At 38.5% G+C, this 25,946-nt stretch overlaps 1 protein-coding gene across 1 annotated transcript in view; it reads right to left on the bottom strand.

Moving 5' to 3' along the window:
* rxfp1 (relaxin family peptide receptor 1) overlaps window positions 1–25,946 on the bottom strand; it is a 52,902-nt gene that overhangs the window by 2,462 nt on the left and 24,494 nt on the right. The window contains exons 3-16 of the mRNA XM_054597760.1: window positions 19,690–19,773; window positions 16,921–17,026; window positions 12,944–13,015; window positions 12,030–12,101; window positions 9,374–9,445; window positions 9,133–9,204; window positions 8,896–8,964; window positions 8,576–8,647; window positions 8,281–8,352; window positions 7,067–7,138; window positions 6,611–6,682; window positions 6,186–6,257; window positions 4,977–5,206; window positions 202–612 (exon numbers count right to left, since the gene is read on the bottom strand). Of these exons, the coding sequence (XP_054453735.1) occupies window positions 202–612; window positions 4,977–5,206; window positions 6,186–6,257; window positions 6,611–6,682; window positions 7,067–7,138; window positions 8,281–8,352; window positions 8,576–8,647; window positions 8,896–8,964; window positions 9,133–9,204; window positions 9,374–9,445; window positions 12,030–12,101; window positions 12,944–13,015; window positions 16,921–17,026; window positions 19,690–19,773 (1,548 nt within the window). The remainder of the gene's footprint in view (window positions 1–201; window positions 613–4,976; window positions 5,207–6,185; window positions 6,258–6,610; window positions 6,683–7,066; window positions 7,139–8,280; window positions 8,353–8,575; window positions 8,648–8,895; window positions 8,965–9,132; window positions 9,205–9,373; window positions 9,446–12,029; window positions 12,102–12,943; window positions 13,016–16,920; window positions 17,027–19,689; window positions 19,774–25,946) is intronic.

The following is a 25,946-nucleotide window of genomic DNA, read 5'->3' as shown; positions in this document are numbered from 1 at the left end:
AACAATTAAGCCTTTATTAGTCCCACAATGGGGAAATTCAGTTCTCTGCATTTGACCCATCCCGGAGGAGCAGTGGGCTGCAATGAGCAAATATGAATACAAATATGCTCGCTAAATAGTAACGGTGCTTTTACAATTAGCTTAAGAGAAAGAGTGAATAAATAAAGCAATTAAATGAACACAAAAAATAAATAAACCCACCCAGGAAAATGACGATGGAGTAAACGTGAGCCCAAAGCGTCTCTGGCTGCTCTGAGTGCAGCGGGAAGCAAACTCCATTTGTCCCGTAGAAGTTGCGAAACAGCCCCTTGCAGGCCAGCGGCAGAAGGGCAATAATAAATCCAAACAGCCATATCCCGAGAAGGATGGTGACAGTTCGTCTCCATCCAGGCGTCAAGTACTGGAAAGGGTAGACGATGCAGATGTATTTCTCCAGAGTGAGGTATGTGAGGAGAAGGACAGATACCTCCGTGGACAGCATGGCCAGAGAGCCGATGACCTGACACTGACTGCTGTCCATCCAGGCCTGAGCGTGCCGGTTGTACTCGCCGCGGAACTTCAGATCATACGCACCAATCATGAAGAGGTAGATACCCATCAGTCCGTCTGCACCTGCAAGGAAAAAGGGCTGTAATTTACGACACATTGAGGATTTACTGACTGTAAGGATGTCTGGTTTTCTTCACCCCCAGGTCTGAGCCTAATTCCACTCACGCCATTCTTTTGAAAAATGTTTAAAAGTGGCAAAGGGTTGAGAGGGGCTATATTTAAGCATTTGCCTTGCAAGTTTCAGGGCTGATTTAAACTATAAATGGTAAAAGCGCTTTTCTACACGTCATTCACCCCTTCACACCCATTCATATACTGGGCTACCATGCAAGGTTCCACCTGCCAATCAGGACTATCTAACCTTTCTTACCCACACATACACTGGTAGCACAACCATCGGGAGCAATTTAGGGTTAAGCAGAGCAGGAGATCGAACTGCCAATCTTCTGCTCCACTGAGCCACAGTCGCTCCCAAAGCAGTAGATGGCATGGTGAGTCATTTTCAACCAATGAAATGCAGACGTTGGCCAGACATGTCAATAAAAACCCCAGCGTTGATGTGTTTCATGCATTCAAGTGCAGTCATATCAGTTAGTTTGCAGCTTAAAAAAACAGGTTTTACTGTGCAGTACCTCTTTAATCAATCAAACTGTTTGGCGACTGTTAACATCTTGAGCATGGTTCATTCAGAAACTTGACCACCAGGTTTGTTGAATTTATTTGAATGCAAAATATAAAGCGACAAGACCCTCTGATGAAGCAGGTTTTGTTAAAGCGGCGCTCCTCAAAGGGAACCACGATGCCTTTTATAAGCGGTGACAATAGAATCAAACCATGTCCCGAAATGGCCCCTACAAAGGCTTCGGATCTATGGTATGGAAAACAGAGAGCAGCCACTCAACCATGGAAATTCATGCATTAGAAAATATGCTCAAATTAAGATACACTTTCATATGTTGTGATCAATAAAGGGAGGACAATTACAGCAAAGAGTGCAGAGAGCATAATGGTTTGTTGTCAAGACAGAACTAAAAATCATTAAGTAGTCTACAAGGATAATTTACAAGCTGAATATGTATTAATTTGTCTCATCCTGCAGATCAACTCAACCACAATTATCCTACCCCCGATCAATATAAAGTATATTATCAGTAGGGGTTGGATTATTATGGTGATATTAACTGCCAGTCATTACTGATTACACTGGGGTCAGATGTGTTAATGATGGGTGTGCACACAAAGATTGCACCTGCAGCTTCACACACAGATACGGTGTGTATTCATAAAAATAAACATATTGTTGTGTGAATATATTTACCTCCCAAGATGCTTTACTTCAAGCATACACAAGTTTTATATATAGCACTTATGTGGCAAACAGAACGACAGGAAAATGGGGAATTTGGGCAATATTGATGGATCAGGCATATTTTTAGTGCAGTAAAAGTAAAAAAAAAAAATCATATAACATTTATATGATAGTATATTTTTGTAGCGAGCAGTGCTGACTAACTGGAGTCTTCATTAGTACAATTTGCCCTAAAATAGAATATAGTTGTTTTTATACCTATTTTTATTCTTTAAATTTACAGATCATGCTATTCCCAGTCTCGCCAAGAAAATGAATACATTTATTACCCAAAATGATGGCTTGAATAAATATCTTGTATGACCACACATTATACAGAAGCATGGCAAAAACACACACTTGATAATAGTTTTTGACCAACACCGATATATGGATATTTATGGATAATTGTAGACTAGGCAGTAATCATGTGTGCATAATTACATGATGTCAAGGAATACAATTATACTGTACATCTAGTGGAAAGACTGGATATGCACAGTTCTGCTCTCATGCATATACTGTTTGATTCAAATCTTCACAGATGTTTGAGCATTTAGCCCCAAGCTCTACATTGAGTCAAAGTTTTCATACTCATTAAACTCTGACAAATAATAAATAAATCCCAGTACCACATGTTTTCTTTTACTCCTACTTTCACTGCCCTCAGCAAATTCATCACAGTGTTTTGCTGACACTTTGTCAGAGCTGAAATTGAACTCACAGTTTAAATCCTCCCAGGAATTTGCCACGGCTTCATCAGTCACTACTTGATGTTAAATATTATGGTAAATCCATTATTCAAACCCCCTGATAATAGTTCCTTTCATATGGAAACGTCCCCCTGCTCTTCAAAGAGCATTCTTTTCTTCCACACGCAGTATATAGATCGTCATTATAGACCCCCTCTTTGTTTTTTTTATCTGTGAAATTGAATGGGACAGCTGATGTGAAGCTTTGTTGTGCTTAATCTTGATGATCCCTGCCATTTAACGTACTTTTTTGGTAATTTCGTGTTTATTTTTCCTGTCAGTGCCTTCATAATTGTTATTTAATTATTTACAAAAATAAAAGTAAAATACTCAAGGGGTCTGGCTGACATAATTTGGGCTCAAAGGCAGCCCTCTGTTGATTTACTATTAATTAGAAAAAACTAACAGAAATGGTGTTAGGAAAGAAAAGGGTAGATAAAGAGAGGCAGAGAATAATGAGTAATTAATTTGTGAGATTGCTGGCTCTGTGTGACTAAGACTTTATCTTTGTTTCCGACATCTTTCTTTGCAGACTCAACTTGTTCCACTCCTTTATTAATTAGATTAAAAGCAACATTCAGACACATTCTGCTTGCACTGAAGACATAATCCATTGTTTGCTATGAAAAGAGGCAAATAATGAATATTATCTGCACTATTAGGCTTGCTTTAATTACCTCCAGCTCTGTTTTTGTCTGGATTTGAGCCACCAGATATTAGTACGGTAGTGAAAAGAGTCCACACTGACATTCTGGTAATACACCTTTAAAAGGTCGACGTATTAAGCAAGTGAGCCCCAATATGAGATAATGAATAACAACTGCCAGCCTCCGCTTTGCTGTCATTGTGGATGTAGCAGAAAAGAGAGCAGATATCAGCTATAACATAGCATTTATGCTCTGCACATTCAAAGCTCTTTAATCTCAATTGCTATGAAATGTATAACTCCATATAGGATGCTTTATATTTGACTTACATGTGTGAAATGCCAACATAGGAATATGTTAATGTGTGGTTAGAGCATTTATTTCTTATGTATCTTTTGTGCTTCTATGCTTCTCTCTCTGTGCAGTTAATACTGTAGTTTGTACTCTATCTTGAGACTAATAACCAGTCAATGTACACTAGTGGTTTTTTATTTCTCCATAGTTCCATTCAGTGACTTCCTATACAAGAAAGTTCTTTAAAAGATATTTTTTATTTGCTTTAGATTCTCTTCAACAGCATACTGTCATGAATTCAACTTCCACCTGTGACTTATAATAACACACACACAGAGCCGTACTGTATTTAGATCAGGAGCAAACCTGCCAAAACATGAAGGAAAATGCAAAACATGAGTAACTGCAGCTTATTAAACCTTGAAGGTGGAAGATCCGAGATAGGGAGCATTTTGATTTCCTCTCTCGAAGCTTTCAGCATGCCGATGTCTAATGGTGCGTCGTGTTTACCTGAGGGGGAACAGGAGGGTGGGTGCTACGCTGCCGAGAAGACGCTGTGCATCGGGATGGCGTTATCAGCTTTAAGTGGTGAAAAAGTGGTGCACACTCACATGCACAAACATGCCTGGAAGAGCGGTGGGCCTGGTTATGTAAAGAAAGCAATGATAAGCTCAGATAACAGCAAACGGAGGAATAGCGAATTCATTCCCCGCGCAGGTGGACATTACTCCACTATATCATTACATAGCAAATAGTTATTTGCTGCTATATTCATGTTCAGAATGTTAGATACAGCTCCTTAGACCTGTGCAGAGCACACACCTGTGAGGTTATCACAGCGTACGTTTCAACTGGACATAAACTTGGGGCATACACTGTTAGTTAACATGACACAAAAATACTGAATATGTATAACTAATAGGCGGCAACCTCCGATTCTGGGAAGTGAAGCCTATGTGGCAGTGTCTTACAATTTGCATTCTCTCTACTGACCAGCAGGGGGCGACTGCAAAAAGAAGTCTGATTGTATTGAAGTCTATGAGAAAATGATCCTACTTCTCACTTGATTTATTCCTTCAGTAAACATTGCAGTTTCTGAGGCCTGTTTACTTCCGATTATTAAAGTATTATGCAGTATTTGTAACTCCTGCTGATGTATCCATAATTCCAGAGAGTAAAAGTCAGCATCAACATAATGCCACGATTTTATCATAAATATAAAAATATGTGTTTTTGGGCTGCTAATACTCGACCCTCTTTCCCCTAATGACTCAATTGGATAATACATGTTATGTGTACATTGTACTGTCATGTTATATGATGGTTAAGGATATTCTCTAGATTAAAAAGCTAGTTTTCATAACATTTAAATGCAGTGTGACTTACAGCAGAGAGAAATGATGCACATGGCATGGAGTTTGTTCTCTGATCGGATGTACGAGCGCATGCAGATGACGAAGATGTTGCCGAAGCAGGTGGTGGCAGAGACCACCCACACGAAGACCCTCAGCACGATGTTGGCCAGCAGGTCCTCGAAGGACGAGATGCCGTCAGTGTTGGGTTTGCAGCTGCGCACGTGAGGAGCGTAGCCGCAGTACTGGAATTTCTTGAAGTAGCTGTGATTGTAGATTAAAGAGAGAAAGAGTGCCAAGTTAAGCAGAAGATAAGGGAGTCTCTTTATGGACAAATGTAGGGTTTTGAGGTTCTGACGGCCTGGTGTGTTCTACAAACTCTTGTACAGAATACACAACAGAAAAGTTTGGGTGATGTTGAGTGGGGATTTGATTTTGATTCAAACTCACGGTCGCTGTGGGGCTTGAGAGGCATACTTAATCAAAAAACCTATTTGGAATGAAATTGCTTTTTTTCCCTTTCTTTCAAAACTCTATATGCCCATTGTTTTGATATATCCAAGATGAATGCCTTTACCCGCTGTAGGTCAGGGGGGTCGCCAAAGTAATTACAATTAATCCTGAGGGGTACATGAATTTGCGTGCCAAACTTTATGACAATGTACATGTCAACCTCATAGTGGTGCTATAGTAAAACTCTGGATCACCAAGGTCAGCAGGATTCATCCTCTGGGGACAATGATTTGTACAACACTTTGGTCCAGACTGAAATACAGTATATCTTCAGATTTTGACTGACGTTGCCATCACTAGTCTTGTTTTATGGCATAGCTAAAACCTGAAGAGCAACATGTCTAGAGAATGTCTCTAGAGGTTAGGATTTGATCTTTTGATTATCCACAGTACCAGTAAAACTTTTTCTGTAAAGAGATGTTGCCTATGGAAAAGATAGGTATCGTTTTTCTATGCTGTGAGCATCACAAATTAATTTCCATTCCAAAAGGCAAGGGACATTTTATTTTCTCCCTGTTGCTTCCTTTCCAGTACCTGCATGTGTTTACCCACAGATAAAATGGATTACACTAAGCTTGACCAAATCATCTCCCTGACAGAGGAGAAGCCTGAAAGTCACGATAAGCGTCGCTCTCGACTGAACACTAGAAATACATGTGAAAGGCCTCCAGTCAATGTGACAGTCGAGGATTAACAATACAAGCATAGAGCATGACAATGGTGTACTTACATATGAGTCAAGTATTTGAGAGGTTCAAACATCCTCCGTTGTATGTTTCCAATTTCTATCCCTTCTATGCTCCTAGAGAATATAGAGACACGCAATAATGTATTGATATGCGTTTTCAAGAGCACAAAAGGTGTTCTCACCAAAGGTTCTCAACCGATAACTTTTCAAGGACTAAGTAAGAAACATTTCTGATAGCAATGTGTTAATCCAGATATGGAATACAGTACACACACTAGCACAAACAGGACCTATGCACATGAATAGCTTGAGTAATTTCACAGAGAGAGATGTCAGAGCAAGGAACTGCCAATGGACAGGCATCCCGAGCAGTTGGGGGTTCGGGACCTTGCTCAAGGGCACCTCGACAGTGCCCTAGTTTTAAATGAGCTGCAGGAGTCGTCCAGTGCTTAGCAACATATACTTACAATGACTTCAGTTTATGCAGCTTGTCAAAGTGGTCGACTTGGAGCTCCACGATGGGATTGTATGATATATTTCTAGAAGATATAGACAAGAAACCCTCAATTAGATAACATGGGAATACATCGCATTTATTATTTACAATTTTTTGCATGTCAACATTTTTCATGCACATGGACGGATTCTTTCTGCTCCCACAACTGTCTTGTGCAACCATCTGCTGCATGTCTTGAGAACGTGCAGCTCTCTTTTCTGCTACATCCACAATGACAGCAAAATGGAGGCTGGCAGTTGTTATTCATTATCTCATAATGGGGCTCACTTGCTTAATACGTCGACCTTTTAAAAGTACGGCCATTCCCTGACAGTATCAAAAGAACCCCCCTCCTCAATATTCATGGAATAGCAATGCGTGTATACAGATCTGTGCATCACGGTGTAATTGTGTCAGCAGAACTCACAGTTGGAGCAAATCCCCCAGTAAGACAAAGAGATTGGGAGGAATCGCCACCAGTCTGTTACTCGATAGATCCCTGCAAGCCGAGACACATCCAATCGGTTCCACAAAAACCAAAAAAACAACAAACAGATATCGATTTCTAGGGTTTCTGACAGATGACCACTGAAAATCCAACCTGTTTAACTCTTGCAATGTACTGGGTGAGGATTGCATAATGAGCACACTGAAAACAACACTCCTGCAGTAAATGCTGCTCTATAACTTGCTATATTCTGCTGTGGGTTACATGTTTACATTGAGAGAGAGCTAAGATGACCTGCTAATTCTTTGTTGGTTTAGTTTTTTCATGGGATTTGTTGGCAAAAAGAAAACGGAATATTGTCAAATGATTGGGCGGGCTTCTTACAGTACTGCGACAGCCACAGATACCAGATTTCAGAGCATTTACTGTCGGGGTATAATGATAATTTTAACAAAAATGTTATCAACTCTAATTTTAATAACCAGCAGAATTAATTTGCTGTAGACCATGGATAATCCTAACACATGTAACAGAAATCCAGCCTGTAGATTTTGAGAAACCTTTTCAACGTGGAAATTTGGCCCTGACAAAAAGGTCAGACACTCACCAAAATAGTCCTTGGGGACCACAAATGTATCTACAATCTATATACGTATAGTTCTGGAACAAAGGATTGGACAATAAGCCTTGCTAACTGCGTACAAACCCAATACACAAATGACCATCCTTAGGCCTCACAGCTAACGGGGCACAAAAGAACAAATGGTCGTCATTAACAAAATGACGCATTTGTTCGACGACGCCTTTGTTCTAAATCGGACATTATTGGATTTATATTTAATCTTCTTAAATGGTTTCAGTTGTGGCTTGCAGCTATGTTAAAAGTGTAATATATGTAATACTGCTTAGACAAGAAATTACTCCATCTTAAAGCTCACATACTTTTCAGAGCATCGACATAAAGTACATATTAGGTTACTCCAAAGGCATCACAAACTTTTCTCTCCACTCTGCAATAACAAACTTTTTCAGTGCCGTTTCTTATATTTCCCTCTCTTCTGCAGATAGTACCTCTTCAGAACGATTCACTTTTAAACTGCATCACGTCAGCTTCTTTTTGGCACAATCCTGAAATTTGTAATCATTATTTTTCCTTTACAGCTTGTTTACACGATCAAACAAAATGAACTTACAATTCTCCAAGCTTTTGTAGGATTGAAAAAGCGTGTTCGTGTATATGGCTGATCCTGTTCTGCTGTAAAACACTGGAGAAGAGCAATAATTACAAAACAAAAAACAATATCAGCATACTCATTGATCCACTTATTCACATCTAATGAACTGCCAGCATTGATTCCATGCTTAAGCTTATCATATTTTGAGAAACAGAGGCTGATTTGCAGGCATCTCACAGAAATTGAGCCAAAAGTCAAAATCTTTAAAAATAAAAACTTTCCCAGGGATTTAATTATGTAAATATATACTTACAGAACTGTCAGCATACTGCATGAGCAGAGTGAGACATTTCCAATGGTTTCAATTAGATTTCCCTCCAAATCCCTGCAAGAGCATGGTATAAAATGCACACACAGAGGAAATATCAGACGCATACCACACACGCACACACACACACGCACACACACACACACACACACACACACACACACACACACACACACACACACACACACACACACACACACACACACACACACACACACACACACACACACACACACACACACACAAACATACAGTCAGATCATCAAATGACATGCCAGCTTTTGATATCTTGACATCCTACTTACAGCCAGTTCAATCTTGGCATTTCCCGACAGATGTCATCCAGCTTTGCCAAAGAGTTGTTCATCATAACCCTGTCAATCAGCGAGACGCCATGTAACAATGTGTAGTGCACTTTTCAAAAGGAGCAACACTCATTCAATCAAAAAAGATCAACAAAACCTCTTAAAATCACAATGTTAGATGATTTGAGGAAGACGTCAAATCAAAACGGTAAAAAAGGTATTGAAGAAAAAACTCACAGTAAAACGAGGGAGTTCAGTCCGGAGAATGTCAAGGAATATATTTGATGGATATCGTTGTTTTCTAGGATCCTTCAAGAAATAACAGGATATGTAAGAGAACAAAATCCACTTTATCAGTAGAAATTATTCATCACCAAACTGCCTATGGCAAATCCATATGTACAGAAAGTAAATTAACCTACTTTACTATTCATGCAGCTTTTTATATTCTTTTTATTTCAGTGAAGAATAAACATACAACCACTCCAGCTTGTGCAGGTCCTGGAACACACCGGGCATGAGGACAGATATCTTGTTATAGCTCAGATATCTAAGAGAGGAAGGACCAGTTTGGTTTGGTTACCTTAAAATGATGCGGGATAAACTAAAAGAAAAAATTTCAACCCTTTGCTTTTATTACATATATGTTAGTACCTTTAAGTTCAGTCAGTTTCATGTATTGTAAATGCATTTCATATTTCATGCTTGCTGTTTCCAAGCTCTTTTTTTACAGGTTACTCTATAAGCTCTTAAAATATAAGTGAATATAATCCATCTCAATCTAGTAGTTTGTTGCATTACTTGTTATATAATTATTATTTCTGTCAGTATTTGTTTTTTAATGATATGTATGTGCATTATCCTGTTTTTTAACTTATATCTCTAAATACATATATAAAAGGTTTGTATACTGTTGTTCCCCTAAGTGCAATTCACTAGCACATCCACAAGTGATGTTTCGAGCTAATGCTCTTCTACAGACTTAGTGATATCAACAGAGACCCTATCATTAAATACATATGCTCGGATCACATAATGGTCACATGGTAATACTGGGGAACCACACAACCTACACAAAACGCAATATATTAAGAAATGCACATATATTCTAAAAATATACAAAAATTATAGAGGTGAGAATCTCAAAGCTCTTAAGCAAAAACATCAAGCCAGTCGCTTTCATACCTTTATCTCTATGGATCAAATTAAATAGAGGCGCCTCTATATCTAACACAGGATGTCCCAAAAACATGTTGGAACAATAATCTACAATACCCATGAATAATGACAACATCTACATCTGGAGTCAGCAGAGTACACAAATCATTTCATGTTTTGAAAAAGACTACATTAAAGTGAGCTAACCACAGGCAAAGCATTCATATCAAAGCACATTACAATACAGATGAAATATATAAAATATTAACATAAAATATACAGCGTCTAAAACAATCCAAGTCTGCTCAGAACAGGAAATTGCAAAATGAGGTGAGCTATCATACACCACACGAGGAGGGTTCTTTAAGATGAGGCGGGTTTCCTTCTCTTGCAATTTTCCCAATATCTTAGTGGAGGCGCCATAATCCTCAGATGAGACATAATCAGAGTCATTAAGTAGAATATGGGTGTATTCCTACTCTGAAAATTGTCTTTAAATTATTCATATGACATGCTATTGAGGGCTGCAAACCCTGAAAACTGACTTGTATTGTAAAAGCACAGACACAATCTCTACTACATGGGAAATCTTCCCATCCTACATCTCTTAAGAAGAGCCTCCCTATCTCACAATTCCACCGGATCAGACGGATTTTACAGTTATGATTCTGAAAATCAGAGGTTCTCCTGGACGGGATCAGAAAACTGAGCTACGGGGAGGAGTGGATCATGAAGGCACCCCGGCTTGACAACATGTCTCAAACTGAATGTCAGAGTAGAAAGAAATCAAAGGAGCCTGACTCCGGAATGACATGCTGTATCCAGAGCTCACCAGTGAGCAAAGACATTGAGGGGGTTGTAAAGAAACATTGGTACGTTTAGATCCAGAGCCTTCACTGGAAAGGTGTTATAAAAAGTGTGTTGTGTAGCACCTAGTCTTGATTAGACAACCTTATCTTTGCAGTTTGCTGGTGAGAGCAGACTACCCACGTGGCCTCGCATTGTCCTGTCTGTAATACTGAGTATATAAAGCACTTCAGTCAGAAACACACCAAGGAATTGACTTAGCAAATGGTTGCACAGGTAGATAGAAAAAAGGGAGCTCTCAGAGAATCCAGGCAGACATTAGGATTTTAACATACTAAATAAGGAGAAGGTTGGCGTGGTGATGCAGCAGCATTGCCATTTTCTGTTCAGGACACTTGCATGTGCATAAAAACAATATGTAACCCATTAATAGTGAGCTGCGTCAGTCTATTATGATTTTTGTTGCATGAATGTGATAGGACATAGTTGGTTGAGTCACACAGATGTGAATACGCCAGTGATTGTGAATGAAACTGCTGATTACAACACAATAAGTAGCCTGAACTACCACTTAGCTTCTTTTTCTTTGTATATATATGATTTATATATATATGATTACACATTAAGACATGACTATTACCATGCCATAAGAAGTCATAGTAAAGAACGTCATAAAAAAATCCTGAAAAAAAAATCTAGGGCTGTCCTTGACTTAAGAAATTCTTAGTCCGCTAACACTCAGCTAATCAATTAGTAACAGATCTGTAAAACTGAGTTTCTCCACAAAGAATCATACAAAAAAAAATGTTATTTTAATCAAAGGTGGTCTCTTCAGTTTTTTGGAAATAAGTCATTCAGCATGAGGCAAGATATGGAACCCCAAATTGCCACAGATTGCATCTGAGAGTTTATCGCTGATTAGGTGACATCTTGTATAGTAGCCTTAGTGAATGCGTGAATGCTGGCTATTGTTTGAGTGGTCGCTAAGACTAGAAAAGTGCTATTTAAAAGCTTGTCTTATAATATAATAAAGAATAGTATGCCATAGAAATGTCATTTTTATAGTAATTGTATAAGTAGGCCATAAAAAGCCTATAAAACCATGTAATAGTACTACTATAAGTACTTAATTACTGAATGGTATGTGTTACAAAAAAGAACCAACTTACAGTCTGGTTAGATTATAGAGCCCTCTGAATGCGTCAGGACTCACATCTCGTATTCTGTTGTGCTGGAGATATCTTTATTAAAACAAAAGCAGAAAAAAGTTTGTGAATCATTTCAATTCCAAACAAACAATTAAAAAACCCCATTAAATAACCCTGAAGCCTTTCGGTTTAATTAAAGATACACACACACAACGGTTTAAGTTAACTTTGTTTACACAAATAAATATTCTTAATTGGGGATTCAGCCCAGTGGGGGGAAATGTGTGTCTCATATCAAATTGTCATGGTCGGTACAATACCTGCCGTCCTCGTTTATAGTACATACTGTGAGCTCAACAAACCTCCGCAGACAGCTGTGTTTAATCTCTTTGTGTATTTCACACATTCATTCTGATGTTTATTTATGAATATCTCTGGAAAGCTTTTCAATCCGGTCATATATTCAGAGCAGAAACTGAATTCCGACAGTCTGAGGGAGCCAAATGGTTCCTGGCAGGGGATCAGACTTATTCTCCCAACGCCACAGTCAGTGCCGCTGAGTGAGGTTGATAAACAACGCAAGTCGGCGATGAATGAGTCCATGCTCGGAGGAGAATAATCGCCTCGGTCAGCATTCCCAGCAGTCCTCGTAGCTTAATACACTTATCAGCTTTGTAGTCGTGAAATTAATCTGATGCCACTGTCACTCAAAGGCCGGTCATCATTTCAGCTCTTTCGTGTCAAAGAAGGCATTGTGCTTTAGTGAATAAATGTTGTAGGTTCATGTGCATGCTAATGGTACTTATTTACAATATATGGGGGTTCTCAGACCTGGATAGAAGACTGGATAAAGGTCATCAAAGGAAAAAATGTGTTACAATTACACAATACGTGGTGTGTTTATGTATGCATTCCATAATTCATGGGAAACTCACAGTTTCTGTAGGCTCTGGTACTTAGAGAATGTGTTTGCTTTCAGTTTCTGGAGACGGTTCCTTTGTAGGGACCTGAAAGATAAAAGAGGATCAACATCACAATATAGAATGAGGTTTACACCACAAACAACGCTGATCACAGTTCAGTACCGCTGTATTTGAACAGCTGATCATCTCCTTCCCTTAACATTGCCAATTCTTATTGCCAATATTATAATTCTTACATGCGGGTTTGACTTATTTAAGTTTCTCATTATTGGGGCTTTTGAGCCTGAGAATCAAAAGTACTGTTCACTATTAAAATGACTATCTCAGCTTTCAAAAGATACAAGAAGACCCCAATACAGTGCAGTACTCCCCCCTTCTCCTCTCAGTGGTGAATAGTATCTTAATTTAAACTATTTGGGCACACAGAGTCTAAAAGCAAACCCAAAAGCAAAAGTAAATTACATTCCTCAAACTCACTTTTAAATCGCATTTTATTCGCCACTTGAGTTCTCATTTCCTAGGTTTTTAAATATTTAAAATACCAACCCTCTGTACTGTTTTACCTGGAATTACATTTCCATGAACCTAGTCGCAAAAATAAAAAAAAGCCCCTGTAAATCCAAAAGTAGACCCCTTTGGCAACACAGACTTCAGGCTTTTTTAAGGCAGATCTATCATGAAAAACACACTTTTTCAGTGGTTGTACAAAGACATTTGGGTTTCTGGATATCCTTTTAACCCACAAACTGTGTAACCGTGACAACCCAGTCTGTTTTTCGGCTGCCTTGATCAGAAAACATGTGATTCAAATAGCACCTTCCGTACAGCCTCAACAGAATATATCTGCCCCCATCTGAGCAGCTCCACCCACGGCTTGAGAAATTCCTTTGCAAAGGTGCACCATATTTTTCTCATACATGTTTAAGGCTTAAAGAGACAGGCGCTAAAATTGAGCGTTTCAGACAGACAAAAGGTATATTCAGACAGACAGTAACAGAAAAACGCATAAAAAACATATTTTTTTAACATTAAAGCCTGTAAACAGGTTATAGCAGAACCCAAAATACAAGTATGAACCTGCAAAATGGGCATGATATGTTCTCTTTAAAGGTAAAAGACCCTCTTTTAATTAAGACAGCAAAGGAATAAAAACTAAATTACCCAGAGTCAATTACCAGAAAGTCTATAAACATTGCAAAATATGGCCTCCTGGTGTTTTTAAATTCCATTTAATCATCTCAAAGTGACTCAGCTGATGAACCAGTTCATTTATCTGTTGATTCCAAAGCTTTTAACGGATTAAAGGCTGATTAAAGGCTCAACCCTCCACACACTGCCGCCATTCCAAACACCTGGAAGAGGTCAGTATTGGGGCACTGTAAGATCTTCTCACTGTTAACACCGTCTCCTTGGGCTCAACGTTCTCTAACGTTGTATTTCTTGGGCAACTGACAGATGAATGTTGTCCATTTCTATGGCATCACTTAAAGTACTCGGAGGAGTATTTGTGAACAAACAAAAACAATTTTGCTTTCATGATGAATAACCTGAGAGACCTTTTAAAAGTCCTTCACCCTTAACGTGCTTTGACTTTGGAAGTCTCTGGCATTGTTTTGTCTCTTCCCTGGTGTTCTGATTATAAGTGATTCTGTAAGATTTGGGAAGGCAGAATAAATTTAAGTTACTCCAACTTTCTGGTTTATTTCTGTCCATGCTCACATGCTGTGCCAAACGCTTCTCTGATCAGACACTAATGAACATTTATTGCTCATTCCAAGTTTGATTCACCAAACGTTCAAAACTGCACAAACTTGATTCAGCCTGATGAATTTCTCATGTTCATGAGGAGGTTTAGTTTGTGCGATACGATCATTAGCATTAGAGATGCAATGATTAGTTGATAAGATGATGGACAGAAAATTAACCTGCAACTATTTTGAGGATCAAGTACTCGTTTTAATCTTTCTTTCACAGCAAAAGTGCACAATATTTGCTTCTTCCAGCTTCTCAAATGTGAAGATTTGATGCTTTTCCTCGATTGTGAGCTTAATATTTTTAGGTTTAGGACTGTTGTATGGACAAAGCAAGACATTTGAAGACGTCACCTTGGCCTGTGAGGGATTTTTTTCACAATTTTTCCAACCAGAAAATAAGCGGCAGATTAATCCTTAATGAAAATAATACTTAGTTGCAGCCTTAATTAGCATACTCAACTCCACCAAAATAAGGCTCACTGTTCCGCTCTGTTTGGCTTCATTCACATGAATCTCATACCAGAGGATACACAAGACTTTGCACGCTTCCAGTCCTGCCTTTGGAAATCAGCAGACATGACAGCAACAAGTTAGCTGTGCTAGTCTATCAGAGCACAATTAAAAAATAACATGCCAGAGCAGAGCAGCACCGTGCCGTGTAAGAAATAAAGAGTGAGTGATTTAACATCTGATACTTATTAACACCTTTGTAAAGCAAAGTGTCCCTGACTAATGTGAGAGGCAGTTATGTCACAGTCAGGGAGATATTAGATGAGTTACTCTTATAGCCTTCAGTAGGTGGTGATAAATGTCAGGTCCAACAGAGGATGATACTGGACAGCAACCTGCAAAAAGACCTCGAGGCAGCTGTCTTCTCATTTTCGGGCCAATACAATCAAGACATTTCCCATCCACTGAGTTCATTCTACCTCAATCAGGATGCAAACACAGTTCAGCTAAAAGGAAGACAACAGGAGCACAACTTCTTGATTTAAACTCATACATTTGCATAGAACAAAAACTGAATACCTCTGATGATAAACTGGGGCTGCGGGCCAAAGCGGTTGTGTGTAAACAAAACAGTGCATTGTGGAGCAGACAAGTAGATGTCGGGGAACTGACTGTCATAACTAAACAACATATTTATTCTTGTTTTTTTGTATTTTCATTTGTCTAATTCATATAACACAGCCGCCAAATTAATTAATTTACCTATGCAATTTCCACGCACCCACTCTCTAAATATTTCCTGAGGAAATGAATCTAATAGGAAAGAAGTTATGTGTTTTTATATTCAGTCCTTTTACCATTTTCTTGTGTGCAAACAGAATACAAAGCACAGAAGTTACAGTGCCATGAACACAAATAGCTACATATGCACATGAGACATCTGAAAGCCTTAATAGCAAAATGTTGGGCAGCCTTTAAAAACCATAAGACAATTATTTGTCACTTGCAGTTGTCACTAAAACGTCCGACTGCCGATCGGGTATTTTGCAGAGCCATGTTGCCAGTGAAAGTAACAAATAAACACATAGATTACCAGCCACTGGTGGGAGTCTGAACTCTAGTGCTCTTTTTCTTTTTTAAACTAAATGCATATGGATGACAAAAGTCTCTTACTCTGGTAAGTTGAGCTTTAAACTCACAAAGACAGGCAGGCTCTTTGACCATTTCTTGACAGCGAGGTTCAGAGGGGAGAAAAAGTGTGAAATAGTCTCCAACCCAAATATGCCATGAAGCAAATGATTCCATGCCAATGACAAAGCAGACACTTTGTAAGAGCTAATGAGGACGAGCCAATCCGCCTTGTAATTGCCTTGATATTCCATCCCCCCATAAAAATGCATAAATAGCCCCATAAAGACTGAAACAGGGTTTTGTACTTTCATCAAACGGTGACTAACTCAGGGTTACATGTCCTTGTCTACGTGTTAAAAATGATTTTGTACTATTGTCCCAAATTAATTCAACCTTGAAGTATATACTTTTGACAGAGGACTCTCCAGATGTAAAAAAAGTGTGTGATGTCAGATCCCATAAGACTTTCAAGGACATACATAAAGCATCAGCTGAGTGTGAGGGGTTTGCATTAGTCATCATTGCCAGAGATTCATCTGTAATTCTGGCTTCAAGTAAGTACAGCTTATCACATGCTGTGGCAGTCACAGCCAGGGATGGAGGCTTCCTGGGGATGGATTGAGCTTTAAGATACCACCCAAAAAAAATACTCACATCATTGTGACATTCATCGCCACCACTGGGATGTCTCGAAGCTGTGCGCCGTCACAGTCCAGCTCCAGGTCTCGGCACTGGCAGAGCTCAGGAATGACACCCAGCACTGGAGAGATTAGAGGACACTTCAATCAACTGGTCATGCAGTGTCAAAGTGTCAAGATTTGAGCTGTTTGGCTGAATGCCAAAACTCGTCCTGAGATTAAAGCAGCAGAAAAAACAGCGACACCAAAGAGAAGAATTTATCAAGAGTGACTTCGAGGGTAAACACAGGTTTGAAGTAGTTGATACAAAATCCCCAGTTTCTCAATATTGCGTATTGAATATGCCTGGTTTGAGACAGCTTTGATTGTCTTTTATTAAATCCCAGTATGGATATGCAAGATGTGATGAAATGGAGCAAATAAGATTATCTCACCAGGCATTCCTGACTCCAATGAATGCAAATGATCTCTTCTGAGTGCACGTCAGTATTAGCCAAATGCTTCCCTTTGATAGGCAAACCTACTTAAATTTGCATATATTATTACACATGTGAGACTAGTCATGTTTAACTCCCCTCCCAGCGAACTGGATGTTTTCAGAGTTACTATTGAGTGAGGCCAGTAAACAAAAAAGTAAAAAAAAAAAAAAGGGAGCTGAATATCCTCAGCCAGTTCACTCAACAGAAAAGGTTCAGGTATTTTTTGATAGATAGATATTTGCTGAAAAAAGATCAATCTTTGCAAACACTTTGCTACAGGCTTGCCTACTTTCAAATAAACCCAATTTGCACTCCATCAAAGCACATAAAACAGTCTCCTTACACACAGAGATGTACATCCAAAACACATAAAGAAAATATACATAAACCATCAGCTTCAGACAGTCACAATGTCATTTTTTTCCCCATTCTAAACTACATCTGTGTATCTTGAGTTCTGAGTTGTGTATCTGCTGATGTGAGTAAGGCTTTGCTCACATCAGCAGATAAAAAATAAAAATAAAATATGCCATTTAGACATTAGTTTTATCATATGGACATCCCCAGTGGGCATTAATGAATAACTCTGGCAGTTTTATTGTAATGCAGAACCACTTAAAAGCTCCAATATCAGTATTCTGAACAACAATCTGAGAGTTCCTGGAAATAACACCAGAAGAGTGGATGTCCTTGTGACTAAATATTGTTGCAGTGTCTGTTGGAAGTTCTCTGAAACTGCAAATTAATCTTATTGTTTAGCGTTCAGGTGTCAAACATTGTTCTGCAATGTTGCACATCTCCTCCAGCTTTGCACAAAAATAACAAAGAGGTAGGGAAAGCAAATCACGGTTAGAAATAAGCAACGTGTTTGTACAAATGTTACAAATCATGCTGCAATGAAAACACGTCCCTACAGGATGTATTTCACGTATCTAACAACTGTTTTTTAGAAAGACGCTGATAAACAGGGAGAAGGGAGAGCAGAAATCAGAGAGCCTTAACCAATATATCCACAACAATGATTCCCACATCCACCAGTTATGTACTCAATATGCATGAAAGGGTGACTATAAAACAATTATTTATAATAGCTTTTTTTGTGAATGTGCTATGAATACATCAACTATTTCGGACTGAGCCTTCTTTTGGTTTTAAAAGATCCAAACACTGGCTTTCACAGTGGAATTATTTGTGTTCAACAAAAGCTACCGTCGCACCAACAGAGCTGATTAAAAGAGACTTGGCAAGTTTCAGCCTCTTTTTATAATTCTTTTTTTTTCCAATACTATTTTCATCCATGCAGCTTTGCTGCTCCATAAGTTACAAATCATGATTCAAAAGAGAATATATATAGATATATATATATATATATATATATTTGATTGAATGTCAAACAAAAAATATGGACATCCTACAACAAAGCTTACAGTTTTAACTTTCAGAAGAATAATATAGATTTGACAAGCAGCTGAGTAGTATCTTTGCTTTCTTTACAAGCAAAAAAAGAAGCCCCAAGCTCCCTCCTGTGATTCATCATCGATGCAAAATGTAATTGTTTACTCCTCATTCACAATGATGGATTACCTTATTTCTGCAACACTGTTTTGTCAAAGCTGTTTGCAACTGAATGAGGGGGGCTGAGTCTGAGTTGAAAAGTCAATTGACTTTCAAGGGATTGAAGATATAATGAAAATATTTATTACACTGAAATAGTACTTTACTTGCTCAGAAAATAAATGTTTGCCTTGTCGGATGCCAGTTTGAGCTACATTCATGTCATTAGTATAGGTTAATACCCACATCTAGAATGATCGTAGCCTTTATACATGTTTTATCTTCTTGTTTCTTGTATTTTCTTTTTAACTTTTTTGTTGCGTTTTGTTGTTTCTTTTTATATTAAGCTTCAATATGAGGGCATAATGCATCCTGAAGTTCTAGTTGTCCCCATCCCATCTCCACAAAGGAAACCAACCAAACAGAGTCACTATGACATGATCCCTCACCGGCTTCCCACCCACAAAACTGTATGCGATTATGCAACCGCGCTGAACCTCAGCTGATGATACAACCTAGGCCACAGTGGGCGCTGCTTTTACTCTGCCCACGAGTTCCTTTAAAAGAAAACAATCTGTAACACAGCAGTGATGACAACAAAAAGAAATGAGAAAATCAAGGACAGTGATCTCACTGCCAAAGCAATGACATGTAAAAGTATTTTCAGGAGTACTAAAAAAAAGATTTATACATGAGCACAAATTCACCAATCTTTTCAATATGCAGAATAGAAACGGAATAACAGTACTTACAGCACAAATTGGACTTGGTTCCAGTGTTATGGCTGGGCATTCCAAAATACTTGTCGAAAAGATGAGGCCACCCGTTATTATCTCCTGGAAGAGAATACAAAACAGAAATATACAGCGATTACAACCCATCATTTGTCCAACATCTTTTATGAAGCATAATGTGACGTAGTTCCAATGTTCCACTCTGTCAGACAGCCCTCAGTACCTCTCACTCCTTTGTGATACACAGAATTACCTTTACCTTGGGTACAGCAACACAAAGGCGAGATGAATTTGTTATGTTGATCTATTCCTGTAGGTATATGCCGTAGCAAACATTTATTCTCATGTTTATTTCTATAGGGATAGGTATGAAGCAAAAACCAATGCCACACACCACTGTGTTTATCTCATAACTCCCGCTAGATGCTCCACATGTTTCTGAGCCCAAAGCCAGTGTTGGCCTTGCACATACAATAACATAAGCAGTTGTGGATGACAAAAATGGTTAGACATCTAATGCAATAACAACTCTGCTTATTTTGCATTAAAAATTGTATTTTGATTTTAAATGTTCTATATCAAATAAGTGACACATAAGAAATCACTCTAAGTTTGGGGTAGGGTCCCAAAACAAACAGATGTACATTGTTGATTATGGTGCGAATTAATGCCAAAATGGTTAAACTTCTAACACTTTATCCAATACAAATGGTATTAATAATAATTATAGTATTGATCACAAGCATAAGTGAGGTAGTCAATGTCAGATCTCAAGAATGCAGCAAAATGACCTGAATATTCCAACAAGTAAAAAATGGACAAACAGCAACAAGACTTTGATGTTGGAGTAAAATGTATTTAGGCATGAAGAATGAAATAAATCATATTCACTATACTGCTCTATTTTGGGCCACACACATTAAAATGCAATATTCTTACTATTCCCACATGGCAGTCATTGTTATATTCTGTGTAAATGTTCAGAGAAAGTTTCTGTTTTCTCTATGTATGATGTGCTGATGGCATTTTTAAAGTAAAAATTTCTATGACAAAAAAGTCGGAACTCAAGGTTCACAGGAAAGCGTTTTCGAAGGCATTTCACTGTCTGCCTTTAGGGTCTAGCATGCTTTAAAACTTCTTGTCTGATGGTTGAAAAGTTTTAGAAACTCCCTCCACTAACACTTTTCTGCTGGCGAATTGGGTGGAGGCAATCCAACATTTTCCCCCACTTCACAGAATGATTGGCGAGCAGGTTGGAGGTGAGAAAGGAGCCAGGCTTCTCTCTCTCGTTCTCTTTTTTCATTATTGATACTATATTTCTGTCACTTTTTATATACACTATGAATGCCTTCCGGGTCAAACTGTCTCTCTCAAAATGTGTTGTTATACCTGTATCCATCTGTTAACGTGTCTTGCCACTCTTTTTGACCGCTTTGGAGAGTAGACCAAAGACTGTACAAAATCTAAACATAGTCTTTGGGACGTCAGCCATAGGTTTGTGAGGAGCCTTTGCGAAGCTCAGACGGGGTTGGCTGCAGCCGTCATCATCTCGACAGTGATGACAGTCTAGCTCATAGCTAATACAAAAAGGGGCAAAGAAGTGGCCCTCAATTATTTCTAACTTTAAGCCCCAATATATTCTAAACGGGTTAGTTATATAAAAATTCACCCCCCCCCCAAAACATTTGTCCTTAAAGGGGAAATTGGCGATAGATATCATATTTATTTTTGTACCATTCTGTAAACATCTTCATTTCTGCTGTAAAGTTGGACATTTTTTAACACTGACTCACTTTTGAGACAGTCTCAGGCAGCCATTTAAAGAACTTCAGTTTTTGGAACTTCAAAATTGGCTTCAATTCTCAGCACCAGAAGCTGCTGATTTGTGTAGGCGTTCAGTACAACTATAAACACTTTGAAATTTGGACGTAGGCTGAAAACATGTCTTACACACGTGATGTTTACGCAAGCAGAAAACTTGATCAGAGCAAACTCCAACTCCATCGGCTGTGAGATGTAGTTCAAAGTTTGTGGAGTTATGACCCTTTTTCGGTTTCCAAAGTCAAGTGTGAACTTTCATGCTCAACTTTAAATGTCTGTCCCCCAACTTTTGGGAGCAAAAGCAATCAGCAAACTCAGCAAAAAGCAGCAAATCCTCAACTCAACTGGAACCACGTTTTCAGTTTAAGATTGAAAAATGAATTAAATGTTTCATCTAATGAGTAATTAATGTGCACTGTTACTTTCCTCAACACATCCCCTTGATCTGAACTGTACAAGAACACAACTATGCAAACATTAAGAGAACAACATCCTGCAGAGAAATAACTATTTCAAACTCGGGGTGTGCTTCTTCCAGGACAGTACAGAAGCGACTCAGTTTCTACTTCAATCCTTGTGAGACTTTGATGCAGCGTTTGAGGTGGCTCGACCAAACTGCTGTAAAAACCTTTTATCCTGCCCTGGCAGACTCGCCACACATCCAAGACCAGAATCCGGAGAAGACTCCTCACATGTGATTTCCTCACAAGACTCCTCACATGTGATTTTCCAACTATCCATCATTTTTCTTCAAACTCCGGTGCTTTACAGTAACTTGCAACTTCAGCCAAGAACTAATCCTTAAGTCACTGTGCTGCTGCTGTGTCTCAGGTTACTGTCATTTCATCTTTAAGAACAAGCATGAATAAACTTGGTTGATGTTTAAAAATGACTAAACCTGAAAAACTTGCTCTTGCTCATATGTTAGATAAAGAGGAATTTTCCTTGACTAATATAACAACCACAGGGTTAATGACAAAAATCATTACACCAATAATCAGAATCTATTATGGCCTGCAAGAAGGGCTCCACCCTTTTCATTACCAAGGCTCTTGGGGAATCGATGAACAATTGCGTATTGAATGTATGTATTAAAATGATTTCATCATTACAGTTTTTCATTAAGTCCTACTTTCATTCCTGGCAGTTGTATGAAACATTCAGATTCAGTGCTCATGGTGAAATTCAAAGAAATCACCCCAACAATCATGTGAAATAACTCACAATGAGGGTGTATTGTTTTCAAGTCACACACCTTATACAAAGCAAAGTACGTGATGGAGAGTTCGCATGATCCGCATGCCAATTGTGCCCAGGTAGTGAAGATCAAAAGGTTCACATTTAATAGTGGAGCGTAGGTTGAAGTGAAGATCACTGAAGTGAGTTAATTATGTGACCAGGGAGTGGAAAGTGTGCCTTTAAAATCATTATTGCAATGCCTTTAGAGCCCAGTTTATAGCACGCCAACTTGAGCTCAAGTAGACTGACAATAGGTAGGACATACAATGCATAATAATTAGGTCCTTAAAGTATCTTATTTTTTATCTCTTTGGTAACCAGGTTAATTATTCATTTTCTGAAGAGGCCTTGTTTTAGTTCAAAGTACAATTGAGGCTGATGGAAATGCCAAAAATGTATCAGGTCTTTAGTCATAAAGTAAAGTCTTAGGCACATTACAATTTTAAACTGATGATGGAACAAAATCCCCACTTTTATTATAATTCATCCTAAGGAGGACATGGATATCTGAACCAAATTTCAGATTTCGGATACTTGCCGAGATATTTCACTCAAAACCCAAAAATGATCACCTCATTGAGGCACTAAAGGCAAAGTCAGGGGATTTCCAAAGTCATAAGCAGTCATGATCTCTAACAACTAAATAATCAAATTCAGTAAAATGTACTGATTCATGCCGAGTAGCTGGAGGAGCCTCTTGGATTTGCAGCCAAACTGCTACTTTTAATCATTTGAACTGTGGTCCACAAAAAATACAATAAAGCAGCAAGTTTAGATAAATAATGATTCACACTGGAATAATTCATCAAAATGCTTCTTTTTGTTACTCTGGGTTATTTTCAGTGGAATGTCTTTGAACCAGAGATAAACAGATTAGCAGAGGATTTACAGCACAGATGACTTCTGCTATTATTACAAATCCCAGGAGGACCCGAGGTAACACTAGTAATACTAGTCTAGTGATCAGGGTTAAACGTAGGCTGAATTACACTCAGAGCAATGATTTAATGTGGGGGTCTGTAGGTCTTATACGAACACACACAAGGATGCACATGTATGTCACATGCTTGAGTTAAAAAGGGAGACTAAGAAGAACAACAAACCTGATTCCAAAAAAACAAAAACAAAGGCAATTCAAATGTTTAATGAGGTATAGGCTTAGATGGTATTACTGAGTATTTAGAAATCCCAAAGGTATGATTTTCAATATATTCATAAATTGAGAGGCAGTGCATTGTGTGTACAAATGTTTAAGCTAGAGTTGTTGGATAAATGCCACAAACACCTCAAGACCCAAGCCAAGTTCCTGTGTCTTGTTTGCCTGAAGGTGGACTGGCTATTTCTCATTCTAGTGACATGCCGCTCTTCCTTTTTGCTCAGCAAAGTAGGTCAGCGCTGTATGCAATTTTGAACACAGTCATTTAGTGTGTTTGTTTGGTCCTCAGGATACACACCACATGTTTGGTGGTACATGTTGAATGTAAATAAATCTGTTTATAAAGAATCCGCAGTGTGCCTTTAAAGCATGCATATAATGTTGGTAATTTGGATCTCAGTGGGAAAACGAGAGATTATCCATGTTTAGCAGTATAACATGCACCTTAGTTTATTGTGTTATTTAGCAGCAGTATTATTGTTCAGTTATGCTAGCAACGTGTCTCCTGGGGCATCTCAACATAAATATCTCATCAACTGTTTGATAGATTGTCATGAAGATTTCCACGGATATGCAAGAACATACATTCGAATGAACCACCTGACTTTTACTCTGGGGGCACCATCATGAGGTTTACATTTTTATTGGTGTGTCGTTTAAATGCTATTTTTAGCCCTTTGTAGCCCTTAACGCCACCTTGTTACCATGAAACATAAAAGAAATTTCACACAACTAAACCGCTCAGTTAGGTTTAGGAAAAACATCATGATTGGGCTTAAATTAACTATGTCAACTAATTAAAATATACAAAACAACATAACATAAGTAGGGGAAGAAAACCAAATCCCATCGATTTCCTGACCAGTCCATTATTAACTCTCTCGCATATTTTATCTCATCACATGTTGAGAGGGCATCATAGTGACGTGGACGACATGCAAAAAAACAAGAAAGGTGTTTTTATTGCATGCTAAATGACCAATGAAGAGCTGTCACCTAGCACCATTATTAGGTCACAATCTCATGAGGTTTGTGATCAAACCCACAGCGGTAAATGTGGTGGTCCCTCTGTCCCACACTGTGCATATATGCTTAGCATTTTACAATTAGGTGAGCAGCAGAACTTCAAAAGGGGGCGGGGGGTCTCTTTCAGATTTGCCACAGTGGGGATGAGAAATGCAAATCCCAGAATGCGCAGTTGGTATGAATTATGTACTCCATCAGTGGTGATAAAAGGACAGCGCTTCTGGCACCAGTTGATAAGCTTCCCATGTATTAGTGTGTGTGTGTGTGTGCGTGTGTTTGGATATAGGACACACCAGTTTCACATGCTGACCGAAGTGAGCGATAAAGACCTCTAATTAATTGCAAAAAAACTGAGTTATAATTAAAAAACGCAGATCTAGGTCAAAACAGTATCTGTTATCAAAGACATGATGTCCAAAAGCAGAATCCTGGATGGGAAACATTATAAAGATAAGGTGGTTTCCATGTTATCCCCGTGCCTGGGTGAGTTTTTCTCCTGTTTGTGAGAAGCTGTGCCCAAATTGCCTCTATGAAACCAGAAGCCTAAAATGAATTTGAAAGTGAGAGCGCTATTGATTGACTAGATAACATGTTAGTCTGCCCTTCCTCTTTCCTCCCCTGATGCTCTGGTTTTTCATAATGCAGGATTTAATAATGTTGTCATGGCTAATTGGACTCGTCTATTTTCCTGATGATGTCTTTGAAGCACCCTTTAAATATGAGTTCTTGTTTGATCATAGCTCCCTGGACCTAGTATTGACTTTCATCTTGATTGATGTTGGCATTAATTGGCTCTCCATTTATCTCTGCATCTTGATTATAAAGTTGCATTAATAAAGGCTATGATGGGAATTTGCTATGATAAATGGATGCCCATGCTGCATGAAAAACTTCATGAAAAACGCATGAAAAACTTCATGAAAAACGTGTTAGTCTTGATCTGATGGACGCAGCAATAATGTAAGCAGTTTTGGTTGTTTGGTACAAAAAAACACCTGGCTTTCTGATGCAATCTGATGCAGCACCAACACAA

The sequence above is a fragment of the Anoplopoma fimbria genome, chromosome 4 (assembly GCF_027596085.1).
Source record: "Anoplopoma fimbria isolate UVic2021 breed Golden Eagle Sablefish chromosome 4, Afim_UVic_2022, whole genome shotgun sequence".
Classification (NCBI taxonomy): domain Eukaryota; kingdom Metazoa; phylum Chordata; class Actinopteri; order Perciformes; family Anoplopomatidae; genus Anoplopoma; species Anoplopoma fimbria.
The sequence above is the reverse complement of the archived record's forward strand: the minus strand, read 5'-3'. Positions and strand labels throughout refer to the sequence as shown.